Source organism: Pieris napi, chromosome 13 (assembly GCF_905475465.1).
Source record: "Pieris napi chromosome 13, ilPieNapi1.2, whole genome shotgun sequence".
Lineage (NCBI taxonomy): Eukaryota > Metazoa > Arthropoda > Insecta > Lepidoptera > Pieridae > Pieris > Pieris napi.
In genome coordinates this window covers 6,708,135-6,729,711 of record NC_062246.1, presented here as the reverse complement: position 1 = coordinate 6,729,711, position 21,577 = coordinate 6,708,135, and the positions used below count along the sequence as shown (strand labels likewise).

The following is a 21,577-nucleotide window of genomic DNA, read 5'->3' as shown; positions in this document are numbered from 1 at the left end:
AGCATAGACTTAGATTAAGTCATAAGGAAGTCATACATCACGATGAAAGTTGATTAGTTCGGTGTCTAACTGTCGGGTGTCTACTGTAAATTGTCATTTATGATTTAACTTCTATGGTATTTTATTATTTAAACAGTCTGCGACAACTTTTAAGGGTTACCACCTTTCGGTTATCCCTTTACATATGATGGGTAAATTTAATCTAAGAGTTTTTATTAGAAATTTCTATGTTTATGTATAGTGTAGATCCTTCGATAGTGAAATCTAGTCTTTAATATTTCTTTTTTCTAGTAATGAAAAACTTTGTAAACAAATACATACTTTCCCCTTAGAATTATATGAATTTAATTGGTTTGCATTGCATCACATCTTTTTTTGCAACAAATAAATAATCGAATACCACTAAGTAGTTTTCAACAATACCGGGATCTTAATAACTATTCACTTACTTTATTGATCGTAATAATAAACCATCGATGCTGTAAAGAAAAAGTTCAATGTTTTCTCAAGAGCCATTGTGTAAATATATACATAAAATTGTTTTTCCAGTAAAAAGAAATAAAAATACTGTGGTTTAGGAATTCAAATTCAAATTAATTTATTCATATAGGTAACGAAACGTACACTTATGAATGTCGGAATTAGTAAATATTTGATTGGTCACCCTTGACGTTTTATAGGTTAGAATCATGCGTATTTTGTTGTTCTCTTCATGCACTGATGATAAACTATTAAACTAAACATTCATATTAATTTAGATTATACTTTAAACTTTTAAGTTATCCGATAACGATTTTGTATTTATTATATCATAAGCTTACGCCATAATTATAAACAAACTAATGCAATATGTCTGGGCTTAAAATAAAAGTTATTAGTCGAAATCCTGAAGATTATTTACGTGCCACTAAAAAGGATATTCACAAAAGTAAGTTTTTCTTGTAATATTAATTAATTCTACAAGGTAATTATGTGTCAATATAAAAGATCCTTTAATAATATAAACTACCAAATATTTCCAGTTCAGAGGAATTATGATCCAACACTTCATCCTTTGGAGGCCCCACGCGAATACGTTCGGGCCTTAAATGCTGTTAAGTTGGAGAGAGTGTTTGCCAAGCCCTTTTTAGGCAGTCTAGATGGTCATTCAGATGGGGTATCCAGCATGGCCAAGCATCCACAAAGACTTGCAGTATTAGCAAGTGGTGCATTTGACGGAGAAATTAGATTATGGGATTTGGCATCTAGAAAATGCACACGGAACTTTGTTGCCCATGAGGGATGGGTTCGTGCTATTTGTTACACACCTGATGGGGATACATTCAGTAGTGTTGGTGATGATAAAACTATAAAAACATGGAAGTCTGAAGTTTGTGATGCTGAAGATGAAGACCCTGTCAATACCTTGTTAAGTATGTCAGTAGTATCTGGTATTTCACATCACAGAAATAAGCCTATATTTGCTACTTGTGGAGAAAATTGCCAGTTGTGGGAAAATACTAGAAATGAACCTGTTAAAGTATTCAAATGGGGTGTAGATAGTCTACATCATGTTGCATTTAATCAGGTAATATCTTATGTTTAAAAAATTTTGTCCTTTGATAATACCAAAATTTTGCACTAGCATGTGAGCATTATGCATCACAATCGAAAGAAAATATTGAGTCTACTATATAATCTGGCTAATATAAAAATCAACAATAATAATTTTATAATAACTTGTATATGTTTCAGGTAGAAACAAATTTACTAGCTTCCTGTGCTAGTGATAGAAGTATAATTTTGTATGACTGTCGAGAAACTGGCCCACTTAGGAAAGTTGTACTAGAACTGAGATCAAATGCACTGGCATGGAATCCAATGGAGGCCTTCATGTTTACTGTGGCAAATGAAGATTATAAGTGAGTATTTCATAATATTTTTAAAAATGGATTAATATGTATCCACCTCTTTTTTATAAAGAGGTCCCCAAAAGTTGCAAAATACAGTCACCATTGTTAAGTATTCTAATATTTAATTTTTGCTTTAGTGGGAATTGTAAATACATATTAGTTTGAACAATAAATTTGAGTATACTATGTAGATTGGCAATTTACACACATACACAAATACACATATGACCATCTAAAAGTGTTATTAAGAATTTTTAATGTAGCATACATATAAATGAGCTAGCTAGCTATCTCATTATATGACAGGCTATTAATACTGCCTTTAAAGTAATGATTACATTGTATTTAGCCAATATTTTGTATACAAATCTTTTATGAGGAATATAATATAAGATACCCCTAGATAGTGGTAAATGTTTCGGTACACTTGGTGTAAAGGTTATTAACCTTATTAAAATTTTTTTTGTTTATAAATATTTTATTTATTTATTAGCTTTAGTTTCAAATTCTGATTACAGTTTATACACATTTGATGTTCGAAAGTTAAAACAACCAGTAAATATCCATCTTGACCACACTTCTGCAGTGGTAGATCTTGACTATGCACCTACGGGAAGAGAATTTGTTGCTGGAAGTTATGATAAGACTGTTAGGATCTTTGAAACACTCAAAGGCCATTCGAGAGATGTCTACCATACAAAGAGAATGCAAAGGCTGACGTGTGTCAAATGGTCTTTGGATAATAAATACATTATGTCAGGTTCAGATGAAATGAATATTAGAATGTGGAAGGCTAGAGCATCAGAAAAGCTTGGTGTTGTAAGTATTTATTTTTTGTATGTGTTTAATAAATAAACAATGTATTTAAATGGGTGATCCCGGTTCATCAGAGAAGGCTGACTGGCCTGTTACAACATAAATATACAAAGAACAAAAAATATTTGTAAATGTCATTTTTCTCTTTGCTAGATTCACATGAATTTATTTAATATCAGTTCAATATAGAGCTCAGTAGGAATTAAATTATCACTACATAGTATAAAACAAAGTCACTTTCTCTGTCCCTATGTGTGTTTAAATCTTTAAAACTGCGCAACGGATTTTGATGCGGTTTTTTTAATAGATAGATTGAAGAGAAAGGTTTATTATGTACTTTTGAGGTTTCTAATGTGATGTCGTAAATAATTACATTTCTTTCGCTTACATTGCAAAGGCAGGCTGAACCCTACGAGATTAATCAAAATATCCAAATTTAACGTACGGACAACGGGCAGTATTGAACAAATCAAAACTACTGGATCGATTGTAATCATTTTTCCACTGAGTGACATAGGCTATATATTTAATACCCGTGCGAAACCGGATCGGGCCATGTTTCGGGCATCGGGCTATGTTTTTATATATGTTAACGTAAAATTGTAAACACCGTTAGATTGTAATCTAACTCGCTAGATTATAAACTGTCGAAAGATTGTGAACCTCAGGATACTGCTTACAATTTAACGTATTATTATTCGGTAGATTGTACTACACTAACTTAGTTATCATTCAAACTTCTTTGGTCAGTTACAGATTAATTTTACTTTCCAACAATTTCATATAACTACCGAATAATAATACGTTAATTTGTAAGCAGTTCGTTGAGGTTCACAATCTTTCGACAGTTTACAATCTCGCGAGATAGATTACAATCTAACGGTTTTTACAATTTTACGGTGACATATACAACGTTCACAGTTTTTCTGTGGTGTATTTAGTATCAGCATTGCACCCGTGCGAAGCCGGGGCGGGTCGCTAGTTAGTAATATAAAATATTATTTCTAATAAAAACAATACATTTGTCATTCTACTGTGCGTGTTGAATTAGACAATTATATTTTTTTTTTCTATCGCAATATTAAATTGTAGTGAATGTTCAATCCATAACGTAGATATGAGTTACAACTTGAGAGTTAACAACTGTTTCTGGCATTTATGCTTTCAATACACTTTTCCACCCATTATATGTTTCATGATTTATTATACCATAAGAATGCTACATTATCTCTAAGTAAATGGGTAAATTTTTTACCAAAATATTATTTAAAAACATCAAATGCATGCTAGAAATTTCTTGTTTCATTGTTTGAAATTAATAAACATGAAACTTATTTCAGTTAAAACCACGTGAACGCACCGCCTTGAACTACGCAGATGCTCTCAAAGAGAAGTTTGCAAGTCATCCACAGATAAAAAGAATAGCGCGCCATAGACATGTACCAAAACACATACTAAACGCCCAGAAGGAATTAAGGACTATTCGGGAGAAGTCTAAAAGAAAAGATGCGAATAGACGGGTGCATAGCAAGCCTGGTACAGTACCTCATGTGCCCGAAAGACAAAAACATGTTGTTAAAGAAGATGAATAAATTGTTTATAACTATTTTGGATTTTTTTTTAAGATAATATGATAATGATAAAGATAATGTGATTATAAAATCACATAAGGTTTGATTGTAATATAGTAAAATTCTAATATTTAATTATGTAAGATAAATTTGCACGCCATTATATGTGGCAGAATGTGCGGAGTTAAGATTGTACAACCATAAGATTTTTATACCATATTCTTGCAAATAAATGATTATGATGTTTTATCTATTCATTTAGTTAATAGTGTTGAACAGTCATTTCGTAGTTGTTATACCGCATGCCAATGGCGTCGTCAAGTACGGGGGGGGGGGGGGTCTGCACCTTCCTAGTGTATGAATTTATGAAAAATATATTTTTTTAATAATTTGTCAAAATTTAATATAATTTCTTCTATCGGCTTCCTTATTAATTACTGTTTACATGATTTATTATACTAAAGTACGTGTCTGCGTCGTGTACTATGTTGTCTTAACGTAGCTTTCACTTGCTTGCATACATTTCCCACCCTCTCTACCTACTTGTACTGGCCATAACAACAACAAGCAATCCTAACCAAGAGTACGTACAGAATCCAATAACCTTTTTATTGGATTCTGTACGTACTCGACGTTTCGTATTCTTAACAGCAGTCGTAGTCAGTGACTGCCTAATATACTTCTAGAACGGACATGATAATCCTTTATGTATAGTATTTTTAAATTTATAAGTCGTTACTTTAACACTCGCTCGTACAGTGACGGAAAGGTCATAAGACCGGCATTCCTTAGATTTAAAAATGTGTGCGTGAACTAGGTGTACACACGTAAGAAGTGAAACTTCTTTATGGCCTTATTTTTCGAAAAATGATCTACTATATGTAACTTTACAGAAATTGGTTAAATAAAGTTAGATTAGATAAAGTTTAACAAAAGGCTTTTATTATCATAGACATGAATACAAATAAAATTATTTCATTTTACCTTATTACTAGTAATATTATTACAGAAACTTATTAATTGTAATAGAATTATTACTATCATTGTAATCGTTATTATATATTTATGTCATTAATGGCTTCGAATCTCTTCGGATCAACCGTGGTAGGGACAAGAAAAAGATGGCGCGTAACCGAAAAATGTGACGATTTGCTACAAAATTTCTCCCATACGTCGATAAAGAAGTTTCACTTCAAAAAGCAACATGGCGCGTAACCGAAAAACGTGACGATTTGCTACAACATTTCTCCCATACGTCGATAAAGAAGTTTCACAAGATGGCGCGTAACGGAAAAATGTGACGCGTAACGAAAAAAATGTTACACTAAATTTTTTTCCAACCCCGATAAAGAAGTTTCACTTCAAAAATCAACGGCGTGTCTGCCAGGCACAGATCACACTTTATTGCCTAAGTGTTATCTGTAACGTAACTAAAAAAAATGATCCAGAAACAGATAAATCACTATTTTTTGGTGTACGTCGTTGTAAAATTGTTCCAAAGGTCGATATTTCAAGGAATATTTGTACATTGCTTGGTTTAGCCGGTCTTACATTTGTTGTCACGATATCGATGTAAGATGTCGAAACATCGTATTTCACCAATCATTTTGCACTTTGCGTGAACTAATGGTTCTTTTTTTCATCAGTAAAACGGCAATAGGCGTGATCTTTCAACGCCAGACGGCGTTAGGGCGCGAATCATTTGTTATTATTTCTATCACGCGTCGAGTTTCCAAACAAATTGTATTGTAACTGACAATATGAGCGATTATTGTTCGATTCGAAGTTTTATTCGAAGATATCTCAAAGAAAAAAGGCAGAGTTTGTTCAATTATATTTTAGCACAGGTTCCCCTAATAATTGAGATAGCTACTCAGCTAAGTAGGTACATAACTGGATATAATTATATGATAAATGTAATGCGGTTTAGTTCCTACCTAAATGCGATTAATGTTTGATTTGTAACATGTAAAAAAAAATACGTAATAATAAATTGTAACTTGTAAAATTCCTAATATTGTGAGTACAATTTACAGTGTTTTGTTATGGAAGAGTTGAGAACCCTTTTACTTAAAAGGGTCCCCAAATATAAAAAGTAGTTATGCATATGCTTACTTAACGATAAAACATATGTTTATTTTATTATATTTTTATACATTGTCTATAATGATATGACCCACAATGTAATTGTAGCTCTATTCTACCTTTTAAGAAAAATTTGCTCGCCATTATGTGTGGCAGAGTATGTGAACTTGAGATTGTACCACCATACAATTTTTGTACCATATTTTAGAAAATAAATTATTATAACATTATTATTACACAAAATGTCGCAAGGACTCAATAATCATAAGTAAATAATTGTAGTTCATTCCTCGTAGATCTAGCAGCAGCTAGATTATTATTTATCTTTATTTGCATTATTATATAAAAATAACATTAAACCTTCGTCTCAAAACATCCAATACAACAAAACCTTTGTACACAAGATTCAACATAACCTATAAATGTGTCGTATAGAAACAAAATCCGCCAGATCCAGTTTTGGGGAAAAATAAGCTTTTGTAGTCTATGGATTCAGTATCTTGAGCTCTATGGTCCAATAATATATATAATCTTTCAAACCCAGTTAAATCCTAGTTAATTCACGTACTTTTTTTGCGTTTCATTTCAAAACACGCCAGATCTTTGACAAGACAACATCAAAAGCCGCTAGATCCACCTCAGCCAATCAGAGAAAAGCATTTTGACAGAAAACCGTCATGGCGTTACTAAATATAGTAATGGCCGCTCATGCATTTGCTTGTGATTTCGTGCCGGCTATATCGTGAATTTTCATCAAAAAAATGTCCGATTTACTAAAAAAAATAGAATCAGTTCTTCCGGAACATGCAAGGAAGCGAGGGGTCAACAAAAGTAACTGGAAAAGTGAGAAAAAACGATGTGAGCGGTGAGTGAAACTTCCATAGGATTTGCTATACAGAGTGTTACAGGATGTGTACTTATTATGGTTCCAAAGATAGTATTTTAAGACAGGCAGAATCAAAGTAATAGAGTCCCATTTGGCACCCTTCGTGTATGGAACCCTAAAAACGGATTCGTGTCTAATTTATGTATTGTTTATTTTCAGATATTCTGCGAAAAAACTGCCATCTTTCCCAAAATGTAAGCACAAAACGAATTCTACTTTTAAATGCCTTACACTAAAAACGCAAGATGTTGCTCGGTTTCACCAGAATTTCTACAAATTGAACAACAAAGTCAGCCAAGACAACTTTATACTAAAACATTGCCGTCTCTCCAAATGCCACAGAAAAAGGCTCAAAGATCAGTCTAGAGGACCAAAGAATTTAAGTGCAGAATACTATGTCACAATTAAAAATCCTCACAAACAGGTCAGGGTATGCAAAAGTGCTTTTATTAAAATATTACAAGTGGGGAAAGATAGAGTTACAGGCATTCTACAGAGATCTTATAAAGATGGAGGCAGTGTTGCTAAAGAGAATCGAGGTGGAAACCACAAAAAAGATCGATATGCGCAGAGGCAAAGAAGTGTAATGACATTTATTGAGTCCATAGAAGCAGCTGAACCTCATTACTGCAGGGCCAAATCGTCTGTAAGACTGTACTTGCCACCTGAATTAAATATTAAAAAGCTGTGGAAAATGTATGAAGAGCAAGTTGCAAGTACCCCCTATCTAAAGGTAAAACAGTCATTTTTCAGACAAATCTTTAACCGCAAGTACAATGTTGGTTTTGGTTCTCCCTTGAAAGATACTTGCTCCAGATGTTTTGAATTAAAACGGAAAATAGAAACTACTAACGGCCAAGAGAAACAGATTTACATAACCCAAAAAAGGTTACATAGCATGAAAGCCAAAGCCTTTTATGACTTGTTAAGAAAGGAAGAACATGATACCATATCACTGTCATTCGATTGCCAAAAAAACAGCGCGCTGCCTAAACTGCCCGACCAAGCGGCTTACTTTAGTAGGCAGTTCAATATGAGCAATTTTACAGTTGTTATTGGTAGTTCTAAATCTGCTTTAGATAACGTACGAACTTATTACTGGTGTGAGAATGAGCATGCAAAATCTTCATCTGAAATCGCAAGTGCAGTATTCGACACATTGATCAGCTTGGATATCCCAAGCGATAAAACAAGAGTAAGACTGTTTGCTGACGGTTGCGGCGGTCAGAATAAGAATACAATTTTAGTGGGCATGTGCATGAAATGGTTGTATTCAAACGCACCACCACACGTAAAAAAACTTGAAATTATATTCCCCATGGTTGGACATTCGTTCTTACCGCCCGACAGGGTATTCGCGAAAATTGAAAAGGAAGTAAAGAAGATGTCAGTCATATGCGACCCACAAATGTATGTAAATTTATTTACAAAACACGCAACTATTGTGAAACATTTGGGTGTGGATGTTGAAGTGTATGACTGGAAGAACGAAGTGACTAATGTATGTAAACCTCCTGGCAGCTGGCATTTCAAATTTAATTCTTGCAAACGATTTATACTGCACAAAGGACGCCAGAATGTAAGCGTACAAGGAGAGGAAAACTACAGAAGCGAATGTACTCAGCCAAAATATGTGACTAAGAAAGGAAGACGTTGCGCGGAATTGGAACCTGTAATAAGACGAAAGGGGAATAAAATTAATATAAAAAAAATTGCTGATGTCTCGAACCTGTTATCGAAGCACTTTGGCGAAGACTGGAGAACTATTGAGAGTTTAGCTTACTATAGGGACATTGAACTTAATAATGACAATTCCGAAGAACGTGAAGATCTAGTATGCGTACCGCTTGAAGAAAGTGACAATTGTATTTGATACAATATTTGCGATATTAATTAAAGTTCAGATTTATAATTTTTGGTAGTTTTACTTTCTCTTAATCTGTAATTTTAGAACACCCTGTAAGTTGACAATGACCTAGCGTAGTTGGCATCGATCTCCGCCACATCCATTTCTGTCAGAAACAAACTCCGTCAGATCCGTGTGTCATTATCAATAACCGCCAAATCCAATTTTTTCAGTTGGTTATTAGTTCAGTATCCTTGTAATCTTCAATTGTTTATTATAAGGTCATTTAAATTAGTCAAGTAATATTTTTCTCCTTATTTAAAAAAATAACAGTTAAATGTAACTGTTACCAGCAAAAAAAAATGTATACTGTAAAATTCACCTTTCTGGATCTGGCGGATTTTAATTCTATACGACACAAATATCCGATATAAATCGACACGGTTGCGTATTTTTCTTCGTTTTCCCCATGGCCCAGCGGTGACATTTTGTGACGTATAGAAAGCGTATTGCCAATGACGGCCGGTCTATAAATCATATTTTGTATCCATCGCCCATCCTCCCGTCTCCTCAATTTTTCCCGTTTTTTGTCTGAATCAAAACCTACGTAGCATCTGCTACGCGAGTACGTAAATCGTTGGGGTCGTCTGAAATTAAATGCGTACAATTATGAAGTAAGTAGTATGTGAAAATTAAAAATATAAATTGATTGAAATTTTGGTAAACTGTGGTAATATGACCACTCTAGTAAACCGCTGTGCTCCGCCGTACCTGCGTTAATTCTGTAGCATATTGTTCCTTTCCTCGATCAATGGAGTATACAAAACAAAAAAAAAAGGGTGCGTGTACTTATGTACGCGCGTAAGAAGTTATACTTCTTTGGCATTATTAAAAATAGTTTTTGATTGCATGCAAATAATTAATTACAATTAAATAATCAAAGACTGGAAAAGGAGTCATTAAAGTCAATAAAGTTCAGTTTACATTTGAAAAATTAATTAAATAAATATTTATTATTATTCTCTTACATTAAACAAATAAAACACTATTTATCTTTAAAACATTTTTATTTCATTATACTATTTATTTTTAAGTGACTGTCTTCATCAGAATTTCGGTTTGTAATTTTAAATTAATCATTACTTGGTTGTGCATCTACGAGGCTTCTCCAAAACTAAAACTACTACTTGCTTTCTGCAACAAATAAGAGAATATTAATTTAAGCTCTGTCCATGCAAAACTTAAATTTTTTTATAATTCATATTATAAATTTTTTAACACATTTATATTAATATAATTATATAAATGTGTTAATAATATAATTTGTAGCACATGCTACAGACCTGGATAGCAACTTTCTTTTATTCTATTTAGAGATAGAGATAATTTAAATATAATACCGGTGTCTTCCTTGTAGGTTTCTTTGGAGTTGTTTGGGGATTCTTGTTGTTCAGTTCGACATGATTTTCTTTAACCTTTCTTTAATCCTACAAAATAATGAAATTGTTAAGTTATGTTGTCACTGTTGTGCACACCTTTGTTTGGCTTTTTTAGTATTCAAGTTATGTCAAAACTGATTTATTACCATGTCATTGTTGGCTTTTGGGATATCAATTGTTTCCAAAATGATTTTATTTGTAATATCCTGAAATATATAAATAACATCTATTAATTTAAGTATCATGGTGAGTGGTTCGCACTCAGGTATTAAGGTGTATTATACCCACTGTCCATTATAAGTGGGAATGGGCTCACTTCTGGCTGGACAGAGTTTCGGTACTACAAGTGCAACATGGATGTTTTGAGGTATTACAATATCTCTAACTACCTGTAGGGGAATAAAGTACTGTTGTGAGCATATGCCTATGCTTGAAAGGTTGAACCTTGAACATCACCATACATCATATTTATAATTAACATTCCTACCTCGACACCATCACAATCAAATTCATTGAAATCTACTTCAAACCGTTGCGGTATCATCTCTGCCATATCCATTGTGTCTCGAGAAGGTGATGGTGGCTTTGTTCCACCTCCAGTTTTAGATGTTTCACGGCGATAAGATGACAACTCTTTTTTTGTATTAAATTTAGTGCACTTCCACTGATTCATCAATTGTTTTTTGTCTCTTGTCCTTATATTTGCTAGATTAAATCTGAAAAATTACATGTTTTGATTAAATAATGTGGTCATTTTTTTGAGATGCAGGTACTTATTAAAATGTTTACTTCTCTGTTATATCGCTCCAAGCCTTCATTTTCTCCTTATTAGTATTCGTGCTTAAATCTTTGTTCTCAATTATTGATATATAGAATATTTCTAAAACGTTGCTGTAACAAACGCAATAAACATAAGCAATGAATAATGGTTCATGTTTCAGTTTTAATCAACAATAATACTCGATAATACCTACGGATAGTTAACCTCAATTGTATTGAAGCACTCAGGAAGGTTGGCACAGTTTTTTCACAAATATTTTATCATATTAATTAGTTTTGATTTAGATATTAAATTTAAATCACTTCTGATTATAATTCAGACGCACATATAAAATTCGCACTTGTATAATGAAAATAACTAGATACATAGATAATCTTTTATTTTAAACAATAATTCAAACTCCTATATTTGTTTAAAAGGTAAATGTCAATGTCAGATGTCAATTGTCATGGATATTCAAAATTCTTGTTAAGCTGCTAAGCTAAGAAATAGAATATGCGTGAAGTTAGCTTATATTCTATTTCTTTTGTAGATTGCGCACGCTATAATCACACTCCGAATTTTGTGTCATAGGTGCGCGCGCATCGTAAAATTTCACTCTCATCAAATTTTCATAACGCGCCTAAAGAAGTATAACTTCAAAAATATATTTTAATTTGAACCGATAACTCCTAATAGTGCGTCAACCAGAAAACTTTAGCTTTATAATTTTATTATAGATTACATTACAATATCACAGTAAAATACGACTTTAGTTTGCAATTTTTTCTTAAATATAGCGTAATAACGCAGAACTTTAAAAATATTTAAACTGGTATCTAAAGAAAACTTTTCTCTCTTGTAAGCTGGATGAAGATTTTAAGGAATGCGACAAATTAGTACTTAAACATCCAACTAGACGATAAAGATGAAATATGTGTTTTTGTTTGTAACCGTAATAATGTTTTTTACTTTAAATCATATATTTTCCTATTGCGGGCAAAAGAGTATGTGTCACCCAATCCATGACATCTCCGTGGATGCGTTTCTATACATTGCTAATTAGTTTTTTATAACAACATTCGAACGTTCTAAATATTGATACCACTTTGTATACATTTCGTAAATTCAAAGTGGCTATTAAGATACGTTTCACGCACCATCCGTTAGCATATCCATTGGTAACATTTATCATCGAAATCCTATAAAAAGTAAACCGGAACTAATCCTACGCTACGTGTGCACCCCACCCTAATCTGCATACGCCAAGGAAAATAATTTCACGCCCTCACAACACTGGAATGATGCTCTTTGTTGTGATTTAGCGATAAACATTGCGCACCAGTGCGGTAATATACTTTCATATTGAACGTAAGGTAATCTACAATGTTATTAAACGAATTTGGTTTTAAATTAAGGAATACTTTGTGTTATTTATATAACAAAAAATCTCTTCATAATAAGTATTGGATAGAAATAAATAAATTCTACAAACGGATGTAAACGAGAATATCATACAAAGTTACCGGTCACCGGTGAGCCAGTTGTTTTAATAGGTTTTAGTGTATTGTAATATATTAAAGTTGAAACAAGATTTCTTTAAATTACTTTAAACTTGATAAGTAATAACCTTTTTTTCAACGGGACTCACACGGGATCTTAAGTAATACCGCTGACCAATACTGCCAGAAGGATCGCAAGTGCGTTGCCAAACTTTGTAGAACTGCTACGCTACTTTTTCTGAAGAACTGTAATTTAAATCAAACATTATTGGTTTTACGATAAATGACTTTGAGCTCAAAAATCGCTATTTATGTATTAGTTTGCTAATCTTCATATTAGATTATAGACTTCATTGTCAACCTTCAGCTTGTTTAAATCGTTTATACATCAATGCATTTTAACTATGGTCGCATTAACACGTACTATGGTTAATAAAAGAAACCGGCATATTATCATAATTTGGTAACTGCTATTCAAGATCACCTACTTGCCAATAATAATGCTTTTTATGTTAGATATGTATTACATAAAATACATTTTATTCATAAACACCGTTTAATGTATGCGTGCCCTTTTTTTGACATAAATCTCCGAATTACGTAATATAATAATCTAGTGGCGCTACATCCCTAAATGGGTCTTGCCTTCAGATGGTTTCCGTTTTTCGGTATTTATTTTTATTTTATAGACAAGTAGAAGTCTGAGTTCTGACAATTGTCATCGATGTTTGGGTTTGAGACATGTCTGTTGTCACGATGTTTGCCTTCGCTGTGTCGATTAAAGAGACTTTTGTCGTGCTTCATAACCCACAATAAATTATAGATTTGTGTGTTATTTGTTCAATAATGTTTATTTATTATTCATTGTTGTTGTATTATTTTATCTTGTTTTCTTTTTTGTGTTGTATAACTGTTAATAGATGGAAAGATTAATTATAGGTATACAAATAAAACGAAAACGTAAGACAAGGTCCATAATGGTTTGTATGTATGTCTGGGTAATACGTATAAAGTTTGTTATGTCTGCTTGACGCCGCGGTCGTCGTTATTGAAACACGGAAAAGATTTCTCTTTGATAGTTGAGGTCGATGCGATTTGACGCCTCCCGGACGTAACTATCGGTGACGTTAGGGTTGGGATAAATTTTATCGATAATTCATTTATCGGAACGGTATTTAGTAACCTATGCATGTTTTGAATCTGGGGGTTTAGTCAAGATGCCTTAACATGTATGTCAAATGACAGTTCGTGTCTACAAATTTTCATACAAATTTAGTTTTCTACTTTCTACATACTACTGTTAAGGCACCTTGACTAAACCCCTTGATTACAGATTTGTAATGCTATATCTTTTTAAGGTTGAAATTTTCGCTTGAAATTTTTCAAGTCCTCACTCTCAAGAAAATTCTCCCTCTTGTCCTGAGTTATTCATTAACAGAGCTACAAATATGATAGTTGATGCATTTCAAGGGGTAAAATAAAAGTAGTACAATGATGGAAGAATAATAAGAAGATGTATTATGTATAAAGTTATAACATTTTTCGCCACCGAAACCGTAATATTACAGAATTAAATTTTAGAAAATTACATTTTTATTTTGAAAATATAACATCAGATATCTCTCAACTGAAGTTTTATTAACTTTTATGTAGTCTGTGATCTTATTATAAGATGGATTAAGGCTTGGCTTAAAGTATCTACGTGTGAGAGTGGAGAAGATATTGGTGACCTCAACCATATTTTCTTTTTTTGTTCCTAATATGACAGCACCTCCTTTCTGAATTCCTTACAATTACTACATGTTCCGTTTTCGACTAAAATATCCTGCCTTTTGCTTCATGCTTGATTGTATTATAATGTATTATCTTCTTTTATAATCAATAATAATATTAAGATTTAATATGTTTACGTCTATCTTTTGTTTGTAACTAGCTTATCCCTTTGTTTTCTTTTGATGTCTTGGTTTATTTTTCTCGCGTGTAGTTTCCCTACTTTTTACTTGAAACTGGCATAAAGTTAAAACTATTGCCATAAAAAAAGTTCCTACTTCTTAATAGTATTTTTTCCATTTATAAACTTGATTAATGGACAAACTAAATCGCGCTATGGTTTAATTGTGTTTATTTCTAAAGACACGAATTAATTCAACATATACTTTTGTATTAAGTTAAAATAATATTTATGTGTGCTCTATGTAAATATACTATTCCAAATGATTAACAAAACCCACTAATTCTCCCGAAGATATGACTGTCTATAATCTATGTTTTATTTCTAGTAACAGTTTGTTATATGAAAGAAAAATAATTTGTGCTGAGTCAAAATACTAATCGAAATAATCAAAAATCTAAGCCCCAAGCTATCGATAACTCGAAAAACTCCCATCCCTAGCACGGACGTAAAGCTCCCCACACAGTGCTACATTTATTGATGGACTTTGGAAGTTTTCAATATTATGACTGCTATTTTACATGCGACATGGACTTTTTATTACGATTTCGCATTTGCCGCCTGATGTGAAAAAAACTTATGCCCATAAGGAAAATATTGATACTTCGTGGAGGTAATTTGCGATATATTCTTAATGTACAAAAGAATGGCCAGATATATACGAATGCGACAAACGAGCGTCTTTGGAAGAGGAGAACGGAGGTCCTTGCCGAACAAGAACTCTCATCTCTGAGGTTCGAATCCCGCCTTTGCACCAATGAACTTTCTATGTGGGTTGTCAATACTCGCTCGTAATGTGAAGGAAACTATCGTGAGGAAACAGCAATAGACACAAAGTCAAAGGCAGGACACCTACTTGCCTATAAGAAATATCGATCACGAAACATATAAACAAATCTGAAATAACGATAAGAGTAAGAAAGAAAAGAAAGAGGTCTAAAAGATTGTTGCGTCACAGTTTTTTTCCATAGATATTTCCCTGAACTTTGATAATAAGTTTTTGCAGCAATAAGGTTTTATATGCCACAATAAATATAAAATGGCACAGAATATGACAAGTGAAAAGCTTAAAAGTCGCGGTCGGTTTTTCCATTGGAACCGTAAGTCATTTTTATATGGCCACTTTTCGACAATATATTCTTTTCTATTGTCAGCGAGGTGCTCAAAGGGATAAGGGCTTTAATATACGATTATAGGTGACACTCACTATTGTGCTTGACCTGTTCCTTGAGTTATTGACGTTATCGCTCGTAATGGGACAATTTGGAGATTCTTTTGCGGCCTACGTATATGTATTTGATATGATTAATTTACGCAACAGAAATGTCTAAAATTGCGGCTTAAATTCACAATGATACAAGTAAACTGGGAGAAAGCAAACTGTTCATTAATTTATTTCCTACATTTATTATATCAAATAATATAAAAACAATTTATTTACTGTATTTATCATATCATATCAAATCAGAAACCAGTAGAGGAAAAGGTAGTCTATCTGATGAGAGCAGTTCCAGACAACCTAGGAAATTGGCTAAAAGGAAAAATATTAAAAATAGTATATATTTTATCATTTAATCATGCTACATACGAATAATTTGAATTTACAATTTTCTGAACATACAAAGTTATATTAAAAATAAATTAAAAATTATTGAAAAGATAGATAAAGAGAGAGATATATAGTAAATTATATATAAGCTATAGGTATATATTTAGTTAATAGTAGAAACGTTTTAGTTCCCTATAATACCCTCATTATCCATCGAGGTAAAAACTTACCTACTACAATCAATCAATATTAATCAGTCAAAATGTGTGGACCTTGCGGTGGTTGCGGCGGATGCTGTGGAGGATGCGGCCCTTGCTGCCTCTGCATCACTATATACACGTGCTGTACGAAGATTTGTTAAGCAGTATGAACGGGTCGTCTCTATCCTGGTATCGCGGACTAAGGTGCTTCGACCCTATGTGTTCAGTCTACTCAGTGCCGTCTTGTCTTAATAAAATATCCTAACAATTACTAGTACCTAGTACACAGTCCCATACAACAGTAACTAGTTGTATGGGAGTGCGTTATCCAGCTTCTTCTAAAAAACGTAAGCACACAGTTTTTATCTAGATTTTTATAGAACAGGCAGTAAGCGTTATATACGGTCAAGGTGAAGGAGGTAGTACCTGAATACTCCCGCTCTCAGTACTCCATGTGGGGCCGAATGTGCGCTTTATACAGATGCAAGCGATGGCCCTGAGTGAAGTACCGTCTGTTCTTGCTGAGTCCACCAAGCTCCTTGGAGGCTAATTTAGCCTTTCCTTCCAAATAACCGCGAAACTAAACGTCATTCGATATGTCAACGCCCAGTATTCAAATGCTTATTTGGCTTATGGTCCCCTGGTATCGTTTAAGCAATAAAAATTACCATTAAACTCATATCATATAACATTTTTTATTTTATTTTATTTTAAGATCAATATTTTTCAGCGTTACTTGTAATTTCATTCTAGTTGATTTGGTTATAACCTTCTTGCACTTTACTCTAAGTATTTATTTTTTTAATTACTAGGGTTGCCCGGAAGAACGATTGCTAGCGGTAAGGCCACCCATTGCATCTCTTAAAATTTTTGTTACTTGTATTTATTTGTTATAAAAAATATGATGTCAAAATAACCATCAATTTATTTATTTATAAGTAATCTTACAGCTAACATACATATTATAAAACAAAACCCTTAGACAACATAGAGCCAAAGCCAAAACAGATTATATATATAGATAAACAATATGATAGATAAACATATATGTATATTATACAAACAGGAAACATAAGTAAGTATATTAATAGACAAAAATATATTAAAAAAGAAAACTGAAATCTAACATTAAAAAAACAACAATTAATACTTAATATTTCGAAGTAAAAATTAGAGTGTTACTGCTTAAACAAAATCAAAGTCTTCCCGCCCCTTCAAATATTTCCTCTCATCCTCTGTGGTGAGATGAAAAATATCCTAATAATTAGTGTCATAGTTAGACATTTCTTGCGTAAAACAAGTCGTGTCTGAATTATCAAGTTTCAATTAGCATAGCATACATATTGTATGACCTATAAAAATTGCAGCTTAAAACGCGTAACGACAAGGTATCTAAAGAATAGCGATATTTGAAGAACTCATAAAAAGCAGACATCGTTTTTCTTTTAAAAAACTCTCTCATTTGCCTATCAATAGTGGTTCGAGCAGATCTGACCGTAATAAATGTCATACTTTATGGCACTTAGGGAAATATGCTAGGGAACGATTTTTATATTTTACGCGGTCACCGGGCATTGTTACGTTTGGTTCCTTGAAACTTTAAAATTATTCTAAGTAGCAGTAAAGTTATTTGAATCATATATACATTTGTTAAATATATAGGAATAGGAATATTCTTGGAGAAGTGGCTACGCCAGTCCCCTCGCGCGTATTCTTAACAAAATATTATGTGTTAATAAGGTCCCGTATACAAGCGTCAGAAAGATTAAGACATTTATAATAATAAAAAAAAACTTAGGGATTATTAGTGTGTGTGTCGAGTCCTAAGTATTTTTTCGATAAAATGTTACCTTATTTTAAAAAAAACTAATCATATTGTTACAAAACGCTGATCTGTTCTGGCATATTTTGACCCAAAATTAAATAAACTAAAGTAAAAAATATTTATTTATTTATTAACACTTGCAAGTATTCAGAGACATACCTAGTACAAATAAATTAATTCAATAAAAATGATGGCAACTGGTCTGATCGCTTTCAAGCGATCTCTTCCAGACTTTTGCCACAATTGTCAATGAAATATTATGCGCAACACTTCTAATTATTTGTAGCGCAAACCCAAAAAATATTTATAATAATTATTTTCTGTAAACCCCAACCATAGAAGTGATCGATCAAGTTGAAAAGATGAGATTATGCAAAATTGTAATTCACAATATGAGGACGTGTTTAAAATAAAATTATATGGATTATCTGTGGTTCGGGTAAAGAATTTTCTAAATTGTATTTGAACATGAGAATAAGGGGCTGATATGCAACGCATTGTTTTCTCGATAACAGGGTACGTAAACAGGCTCAGGATTAAGTGATATCGCCGCCCATAGACACTTACATTGGCAGAAGGCTAGAAAGCTTCTTTCTGGAAGGACGCTAAATCCAATTGGAAATACTTCAGTGGGCAGCTGGTTCCACATAGTGGCGGTGCACGGTAGAAACTGCCTAAAGAAACGCTCAGTTGTGGAACGACGGACGTCGAGATGATACAGCATGTTTATATGTTTTCATATCGTAATCAAAATATGCTACGTCATTTATCTGTGTCTCATATCTCATTGGATGCGACATTAGTAAATTTAATTTTCAAAATCAAATATTATAATAAATATACTTTAGATGAACTTTTGTTTTATGTAACAAGGGGCAAGCTGGCAGGAGGCTAATCTGTTGGTAAGTGATAGAGCCGCCCATAGATACTCACATTGCCAGAGGACTCGCATGTGACTTTAATACAGCAATACCATTCAAATTAATCAAATTTATGCCTTCGATAATACTCTTCCGAAATGAAGGATAAATTATATAAATTTTAGTTAATAAATGCTAAAATAAAGATTTTTATTAATGATCATTACAATCAAATATACAGAATAACAATTTTTGACCTACATACTGATAATAAAAATAATTAAAAATTTATGAAAAGGAAATAAACAAATTTAAAAAGTTTGGTCCCTGTGGCAATTTGCCTTTGACGCTGTATTGCGATACTTATTCGTTGAGCGAGGAATGCACCAGCTCTGGGGTCATCAGTACTATCTACCAGGCGCCAACTTAAATCTTTGATTAGCGCCTGTGCACTTGAACCCCACGGCCCAAGAGTCTCTACTCCCAAGGGAACAAAATCCAAGTTGGAGGAACTGCTAAAATTAGCTACATAACTTTAAATTCTTAACTTTGACTAAATTTTATTATATAATTCCAATATTCAACGCAAACGCTTCAACGCAATATTTGCGTATAGGGTCTGCGAATGTTTGATAATATTTCTCCAATTTATAACCACGAATAAGCCCTAGACATTTAAAATGCGTCACGCATTGACATCCGACTCTGCTAAGATGTAGGGCTGTGGCGAAATATTGATGGCATGAAACTATAAAGAATTGCTCTCAGTAAGACTTATCCTCTACTGTGATAAGTAAATAAAGTGTTTAGGAATGAGCAGTTTGCTTTCTGCCAGTTTGTGAATGTGAATTTAAACCGCAATTTACCCATCTCTGTTGCGTGAATTAAAAATATTACACTAACATTATAAATGTTAAATGTTGTGGCAGAGAAAGAATAAGAGTTGAATAAATTATAGATTAATAGTTTGATATCGATGTATACAAATTATAGAATAATAGTTCGAAATCTCAGTGGATCTAAATAATTGGAAATCTAATAGGTATCTATATAAAATTCTCGTGTCACAATGTTCGTTCCAATACTCCGAAACGGCTCGACCGATTCTTATGAATTTTTTTAAGCATATTTAGTAAGTCTGAGAATCGGCTACTATCTATCTTTCAAACCCCTAAGTAGTGGTTGATCTTAAGAGTATGTGGTATTAAAAAATACATACAAACCCTAAATTTTCACCCCTCTACGATCAACCCCTATTTTTTAGTATAGTAGATAGTTATTTTTATTGAACTTAAAAATGTTTCCTAGAATTAATATACATGGTTTATTATTTATTTATTTATACTTTATTACCTTAATCAAAAACATACACATAACAGAAATAAAGAAAAACAGGTTACAAAAGTTATAAGGCAACGGGCGGCCTTATCGCTAAGAAGCGATTTCTTCCAGGCAACCCTAAAGTGGAAAAATGAAAAAGAAACACCTACAGAGGGTAGAGTACAAGTAATCCAACAATTATTAACAAAAAAAAATGTGTGCGTGTACTAGGTGTACACACGTAAGAAGTGAAACTTATATAAAACCTTTGTTGTACGCAGAGCCATAATTAGTTTGTTTTAAGTTTAGAGGTCCGAAACTATTTCTTCAAACACAGTAAATTTTGATACACTGCCTAGCATACAATTTACAAATTAATTGCTGCAAATTGCGATTAGCAAATTTCAAGTCGAAAATGTAATCCGTTGTAAACTGCAAAGTCAAAAACATACTATATGTCATATTTTAACGCCGATAAAGAAGTTTGACTTGAAAAAGCAACATGGCGCGTAACTGAAAAATGTGACGCGTAACGCAAAAATGTTACACTAAACTTTTACACCCGATAAAGAAGTTTCACTTCAAAAACATAGGAGGGAACCATTTGCCGGGCCAGCTTGTAATGAAATAAAATTCGTTTTTTGACAACCCTATGAAAATTTTCGCGGGATCACATGACACCCCCGTCAATATGTGTAATGTCAATACTGTCGCGTGAATAATTTTTCATCCATTCCTATTCCCATTTAATGTGTCAACCCACTATCAGCACCCGTACAGCATAAACTTTTCACATTGATAAAGATCATCCAAATAGGTTATTGAAAAGCTGTGTACGTAAGTTATTGCGTCGCGGGATTTCATTTATATGCAAACGGAGAGACAGATATTACACGTAATTTAACATTAATGTTTCATCAATGTCGCATTAGTTAACTGATTAGAACGGCAATGATATCGCACGCTCTTGCAACTCCTTCTCCTCTGCAGCTATCTGAGCTGGTCAGCAGACTATCTGTTTTCACCGGTTCTGTCCAGCGACTCTCTTATGACAGTGTACAACAGGCAACTTTAA

General features: G+C 32.9%; 2 protein-coding genes across 2 annotated transcripts; both read left to right on the top strand.

Annotated features, from left to right (window-relative positions):
• The first annotated feature begins 694 nt into the window (after positions 1–694).
• Positions 695–4,314, top strand: LOC125055419 (DDB1- and CUL4-associated factor 13). The gene is made up of 5 exons (XM_047657878.1): positions 695–928; positions 1,023–1,567; positions 1,735–1,901; positions 2,411–2,711; positions 4,049–4,314. The coding sequence occupies exons 1-5, from the start codon at positions 850–852 to the stop codon at positions 4,298–4,300; spliced, it is 1,344 nt and encodes a 447-aa protein (XP_047513834.1). The 5' UTR covers positions 695–849; the 3' UTR covers positions 4,301–4,314.
• A 2,473-nt stretch (positions 4,315–6,787) lies between these two features.
• On the top strand, positions 6,788–9,164 carry LOC125055464. Its single transcript, XM_047657928.1, has 2 exons — positions 6,788–7,229; positions 7,410–9,164. The coding sequence occupies exons 1-2, from the start codon at positions 7,126–7,128 to the stop codon at positions 9,121–9,123; spliced, it is 1,818 nt and encodes a 605-aa protein (XP_047513884.1). The 5' UTR covers positions 6,788–7,125; the 3' UTR covers positions 9,124–9,164.
• The last annotated feature ends 12,413 nt before the right edge of the window (positions 9,165–21,577 follow it).